Genomic DNA, 7,140 nt, shown 5'->3' on the forward strand with positions numbered 1-7,140 from the left:
GATCACCAACAAAAGGGAGATATCGAGATTTCTTACATTAACACTAAAGATCAATTAGCCGATATCTTTACCAAGCCTCTTGATGAACAATCTTTTACCAGACTTAGGCATGAGCTCAATATTCTTGATTCTAGAAATTTCTTTTGCTAGCTTGCACACATAGCTCTTTTGAATACCTTTGATTATATCTCTTTTATGTACTATGACTAATATGTTTTCAAGTCTATTTCAAACCAAGTCATAAGTATATTGAAAGGGAATTGGAGTCTTCGGCGAAGACAAAGGCTTCCACTCCGTAACTCATGCTTCGCCATCACTCCGAGCAACTCTCTATTCCTTGGGGAGAAATGAGCATCAAAGAAAAGGACTTCATCCTTGGGGGAGAGAGTAAAAGCTCAAAAGCAAAAGGACCGGACTTCGTCTTTGGTATAATCTTAACTCATTCATTTATGACCAAAGAGGAAGAACTTACTTCTAGGGCTCTAATGATTCCGTTTTTGGCGATTCATGCCAAAAAGGGGGAGAAATGAGCCCAAAGCAAAAGGACCGCACCACCACCAATTTCAAAAACTTAGTGTTTTCAAAGAAGTATTTATCAATTGGTATCCTATTGTGTTCAAAGGGGGAGCAAGTAGTATTTCAAAATGATATATCAAAACCCTCTTGAACACTAAGAGGTGGATCTCTTTTAGGGGGAGTTTTGTTTAGTCAAAGGAAAAGCATTTGATTCAGGGGGAGAAAATTTCAAATCTTGAAAATGCTTTGCAAACTCTTATTCATTTACCATTGACTATTTGCAAAAGATCTTTTGAAATGGATTTACAAAAGAATTTGCAAAAACAAAACATGTGGTGCAAACGTGGTCCAAAATGCTAAATAAGAAAGAAACATTCCATGCATATCTTGTAAGTAGTTTTATTGGCTCAATTCCAAGCAACCTTTACACTTACATTATACAAACTAGTTCAATTATGCACTTCTATATTTACTTTGGTTTGTGTTGGCATCAATCACCAAAAAGGGGGAGATTGAAAGGGAATTAGGCTTACACCTAGTTCCTAAATAATTTTGGTGGTTGAATTGCCCAACACAAATCTTTGGACTAACTAGTTTGCCCAAGTGTATAGATTATACAGGTGTAAAAGGTTCACACTCAGCCAATAAAAAGACCAAGTTTTGGATTCAATAAAGGAGCAAAGGGGCAACCGAAGGCACCCCTGGTCTGGCGCACCGGACTGTCCGGTGTGCCACCGGACAGTGCACAGTACCTGTCCGGTGCACCAGGGGACTCAGACTCAAACTCTTCACCTTCGGGAATTCCAGGGGCGACTCGGCTAAAATTCACCGGACTGTCCGGTGTACACCGGACAGTGTCCGGTGCGCCAAAGGAGGTCGGCCTCAGGAACTCGCCAGCTTCGGGAAAAGCCAACGGCTCGTCCGCTATAATTCACCGGACTGTCCGGTGTGCACCGGACTGTCCGGTGCAACTCCGGGACAACGGTCGTCTCCGCGCCAACGGCTCTCTGCCGCGCATTCAATGCGCCGTCTGCGCGCGCAGAAGTCAGAATCGCCCATGCTGGCACACCGGACATCAAACAGTACCTGTCCGGTGTGCACCGGACACCCAGGCGAGCCCACATGTCAGGAGCTCCAACGGCTAGAATCCAACGGCAGTGATGACGTGGCAGGGGGCACCGGACTGTCCGGTGTGCACCGGACTGTCCGGTGCGCCATCGCGCAGACGCCTCCAGCCAACGGTCAAGTTTGGTGGTTGGGGCTATAAATACCCCAACCACCCCTCCATTCATTGCATCCAAGTTTTCCTACTTCTCAACCACTTACAAGAGCTAGGCATTCAATTCTAGACACATACAAAGAGATCAAATCCTCTCCAATTCCACACAAAATCCTAGTGACTAGTGAGAGTGATTTGCCGTGTTCATTTGAGCTCTTGCGCTTGGATTGCTTCTTTTCTTTCTCACTTGTTCTTGTGATCAAAACTCCATTGTAATCAAGGCAAGAGGCACCAATTGTGTGGTGGCCCTTGCGGGGAAGTTTTGTTCCCGGCTTTGATTTGAGAAGAGAAGCTCACTCGGTCCGAGGGACCGTTTGAGAGAGGGAAGGGTTGAAAGAGACCCGGCCTTTGTGGCCTCCTCAACGGGGAGTAGGTTTGCAAGAACCGAACCTCGGTAAAACAAATCTCCGTGTCTCACTTGCTTATTCGCTTGGGATTTGTTTTGCGCCCTCTCTCTCGGACTCATTTATATTTCTAACGCTAACCCAGCTTGTAGTTGTGTTTATATTTGTAAATTTCAGTTTCGCCCTATTCACCCCCCCCTCTAGGCGACTATCAGGTACAACCTCTGCAGAGTGTAAAACTGGTATACTAGCCGAGCTCACGGTCATGAGCAGCTCAGGACTCTCTGATGATTAAATTATGGAACTTAAATTCAATTTGGTCATTTGCATTGCATGGGTTTATTATTAATTTTGTTCTATTATTTATTAAGGTTTGGTATTTACTTACATCTAGTAATTGCTAATAAAAGTTTGACCAACATTAAAAGCAATGCTCAGCTTTAACCATTCTCTTTGATAAGCCTTACACTCCATGAGCTCCCACCTTTGGTGAGTTCATGTCACATTATTCCCCACAACTTGTTGAGCTATGATCATGTGTGAGCTCACCCTTGCTGTCTCACACCCCCCCACAGGAGAAGAGCAGGTGGTTCAGGAGGAGCCACAAGGCGAGGAGTATGATCTAACCTAGGTGGCGTTTCTCAGTTGACATTGGCGCCGACGATCCTTAGTTCGTTTTATCTTTATCTTTTATTTTGTAATAAGTCTTCCGCTATGTAATAAATACTCTGATGTTTTATGACATTATTCTCTATACACTCTGTTATTATATATGTTGTCTTCTTGGCGCATGTATGAGATGCACTTGGCTTTGTTCCTTAAAGCCGGGTGTGACAACATCTTATGCAAAGGGAACACTTTTTTCGTCAACATTTTTCAACATGAACCTCAAACTTATGGATACATAAGACAAGAAGTACCCTATACGGTTGTAAGATGCTAGCATGATAACATCAAAGATTATGCAAGTATGACATAGAGAGTAGGCTAATACAATAATTATATATATATATATATATTGTTTTTTTGTGCTACCTAAAATGGGAAACCGGGAATATCCCGATAAAAATGGGATTTCGGAAATACGAACGAAAAAACACGGAACCGTTTTCATCCCCGTTCCTGCGGTTACCATATCGTTTCTGTTTTTTCGCAAATACGAAAACAGTACGGGTAAAAAGAAATATGGTCCTGGACGAATCGAGATTTTTCCCGTCCATTTTCATCCCTATGAATGAGATAGAGGATGGGATAAGAGATCTGTTGGAGATAGCCTAATAATCCAGTTATTAACTACTTTTAGCAACTAGCTAATAGTTAACTAGGGGTGTTTGGATGCACTATAGATAATAGTTAGTTGACTAAAAATTGTGAAGTTAGCTAGGTAACTAGTAGCTTATTTGCTAAAAGTAACTTATAGTTGAACTATTAGCTAGACTGTTTGGACGTCTTCGGCTAATTTTAACAGCTAACTATTAGCTTTAGTCGTGTTTGAATGCAATAGAGCTAATAGTTAGTGGGCTAAAAATTTGCTAGTGAAATTAGCTAGCTAACTATTAGCTAGTTTGCTGAAATTAGTTAATAGTTTAGCTATTAGTTAGACTGTTTAGATATCTTCGGCTAATTTTAGCAGTTAACTATTAGCTCTAGTGCATTCAAACATCTCTTTAGTGCATTTAAACATGGCCTAACTATTTATTAGCTAGTTAATTCCACTAGTAATTTTTGTCAACTATAATTATTAGATCTAGCATATTCAAACACCCCTAAAATCAATTGGTTTAGCACACAAGATTTGTCAGAGACATTATAGAGACCACGTGTGCCTCTGTTCACTTCCTATTAAAGTCATCTGTTTAAACAGCTCTAATTTATATAGATAAAAATATTATAAAAGTAATAAGAGTCGGTACAGATTAAAGCCCTTTCGTTTCGTTTCGAGCGAAGCTAACAAATACTATATACTATGATGATTTATTTGTTATTATAGTACTTGTTTGGAGTGGCTTTTCTGTAATATTATTAATATATTAGACTTTTGTAGAATAATATTTATAAGTGAGCAGCTTCTCTAAGACAGTACTTCACTCTTATTTTATCTATTTTTATTTTCTTTTTTTTTACTGCTTAAAAAGATATTTAAGAACAAAAGCTTTTCCTTTAAAATTTAAAGGACGACATTGCTCAAAGAAAAAACTTATTAAATATCGTTCGATATTACAGAAGACATTCCAATATTATTGCTCTAAAACTTTAAAGAACGAGTGAGCAATATCTTCTAGAAAAAAACAATTCAAAGAACCATCAGTATATATATGGAATGTTCGTGTCAAGGATTAGGTGCAGAATTGAACATTTCAAACGTAAGCGAACGGGATTGCATTCGTCGTCCGCGAAATAGTTTTGAGACGGACTTCATATTTGAACGAAAATTAAAATGTATTTACTAAAAAATAATAAAAGAAAATAGAAAAATAGGTGAAATATAGATGAAATACCGTTTTAGAGAATTTACTCTCTTGTAAGAACTATTTTGTAGAAGCCTAATCTGTTAATATTGTTATGGACAAGACACTTGAAACGAGCACTAAAATAGCAAATTGCTCATACTATGATACTGTGGAGACTGAAGATGGGACCTTGTGTTTGAATGTTGATGATATATTGATCTTTGGAACCAATTTTAATGTGATAAGGAACTAAAGAACTTTTTATCCAATAATTTTGAAATAAAAAAATTCAAGAAAAAGTTGATATTATTCTTAATATCAAGCAACCGAGAACACTTATGCAGTCTCATTATATTGAAAGGATTAGATTTGCTTTAGGTTTGATGACTCCCTACCTCCTACGCTTTATATGACCCTAATTCACTATTAAGAAGAAAAAAAATGAAGAATAGCAAGAGGTCGATTGAAACACTCCCAAATAATTAGTAGTCTTTTAAACATTCCCAAATAATTAGTAGTATTTTAAATAGAGGCTAAGATATTTGGCGATCTCTCTAACACCTGTAGTAGATCTATATCGAGCTATATGTATCGGTTAAATTGTACACAAACATAAACTGCAGCACCCTGCTCCAACAATTGGTCCACTTATTTGCTGTGAACTAACGAAGCTGATTTGTGTCAAACCCGGGAAGTGATCATTCGCTTACTCTTGAGAGAGTAAAATGTTATTTGAAAAGGTACTATATATTATGGTATTCAATATACTGGCTACTAGAGGGTAATAAAGGGTTATTATGGTATAAATTAGATATCCAATACTGATGAGATGTGGGCCATAAGTGGATATGTCTTCTCGTTTGGAGGTGGTGGTGTTTCACAAAAGTATATAAGAGTATTATAGGCATACGCCGCATACCATATTAACGATAGAAGTATTGCAAACATATCATCTTCACGCTCAAGTTGAAACCCAGAGCAGTGACAAACACCCACTTAACACCATTAAGTATAACTGACGAAATAATGGTATACAGCAGTTTTATTTAAAAAAAAAATAGGGACAAAAATGCAAAGTCTAAAAAACAGGGTAATAATCTATAGTTTTACTCTAAAACAGAGGCACTGACACAATTGTCAAAAAGAAACGACACACATGTCCTTCGTTCGTCTTTGAGCATCGATTAGTTGGAGAGTGAAATGTCTGGAGATGATGTTGGTTTAGTGTTCCTAGTACTGGGAGGTGTAAACAGGTGAAAGCGGTTGGTTTTATTTCATATATAATAGTAATGTAAATTGTAGTCCTCTCTCTCTCTCTCTCTCTCTCTCTCTCTCTACAGCTTTGCGTATTTCTTGATGCTTGCTTTGTGAGTCGACATCTCCTCTGGTTTTGATGGGTTGGTTATTATCAGCATGGTAACTCTGGCTGTTGACACCAGATCTCTGCACTCCCCTGTGGAAGGGTCCGCTCGCCATATCTGGACCTCCCACACCTGCCAGCAGAACAAGCTAGCAACATTTCAATTGGCCTCATCAAGCTTATTACGAATATACGATTGATCAGGCAAACCAAACATGCGCTGGGAGACCTGGATGCTGCGGCCGAGCTGGACGGGGACGGCCTGCGCCCGGACGACGTCGCCGAGGCGAGCGGGGCGGAGGTGGTTGATGGACAGCTGCACGCCGGCCACCCGCCGGTACCCGGACGCCATAAACGCGCCGACGCTGGCCGTGGACTCGGCCACCAGCGCCGACACGCCGCCATTCAGCACCCCGAACGGCTGGCAGCAGGTGTCTGTGACGGGGAGGCGGCCGGCGACCTCGCGCGCGCCGATGCGGGTGAACTCGAAGCCCAGCGCGTGCAGCGCCTTGTCCGCAGCCACGGGGCCTTCGACGACCTCGCCCGCACCCTCCGCCGCTGGCGGCGGAGGCTTTGGCTTGCTGCTGTCGCAGTCGTCGCCGGCCATCGAACGCTGCTACCTCTTCCTAGTCCTAGACGCTCAAGCTGATGCGGCCTGCGGCGTGCGGCCTAGAGCGGTGCTGGTGCGTGTGTAAGGGTGGCGTGGCGTGGTAGGGAAGAAGAGACGGGCAGAGGTCAAACGGTGTAGTGTGTGCGCATCCGCCAACCGCCAACCAAACAAGAATGAATTGAGGGCGTCGGCTGATTGCATTGATGTATCTCTCGGCCGAAGCCGAAAGAGCCCGGTGGGCTTGTTGGGCTATGCATGTGCAGGGTATGTGTGCGCTTGCTTGTATTAACTATCAGGTTGGGCCTTTTTTATAGAAAGAACACCAATAACTTAGGTTCTATTGGCACGGCTCTGACTTATCAAAAAAATAGATATAGCTAGCTCTGTTTTTTGTTAGAGCTAAAGTCATTTTATAAATCGTTTGACAGAAACGGCTTATGCTGGAGCTAGAGCCATTTCCATGTATTAAAGTGCCAGAGCTAGAGCCAAAGCCAGTGAAACTACTATTTGTGACTTCTTCTTCGTACTACAAAAACGGCTCTAGTTTTTAGGTGTTTTTTCGCAGGAAGTCGTTTTGAAAA

General features: G+C 41.4%; 1 protein-coding gene across 2 annotated transcripts; it reads right to left on the reverse strand.

The window, feature by feature from the left end:
• Nucleotides 1-5,505: 5,505 nt before the first annotated feature.
• Nucleotides 5,506-6,803, reverse strand: LOC100277871 (14-dihydroxy-2-naphthoyl-CoA thioesterase 1). 2 transcript variants are annotated; one of them, NM_001151326.2, is made up of 2 exons: nucleotides 6,179-6,698; nucleotides 5,506-6,082 (listed from the first exon to the last, which is right to left on the reverse strand). In NM_001151326.2, the coding sequence occupies exons 1-2, from the start codon at nucleotides 6,554-6,556 to the stop codon at nucleotides 5,924-5,926; spliced, it is 537 nt and encodes a 178-aa protein (NP_001144798.2). In that variant the 5' UTR covers nucleotides 6,557-6,698; the 3' UTR covers nucleotides 5,506-5,923. The 2 variants fall into 2 exon arrangements, with proteins under 2 accessions (NP_001144798.2, XP_023156895.1); XM_023301127.2 differs by having other exon boundaries at nucleotides 5,526-6,098; nucleotides 6,179-6,803.
• Nucleotides 6,804-7,140: the final 337 nt, after the last annotated feature.

Source organism: Zea mays, chromosome 10, assembly GCF_902167145.1.
Source record: "Zea mays cultivar B73 chromosome 10, Zm-B73-REFERENCE-NAM-5.0, whole genome shotgun sequence".
NCBI lineage: Eukaryota > Viridiplantae > Streptophyta > Magnoliopsida > Poales > Poaceae > Zea > Zea mays.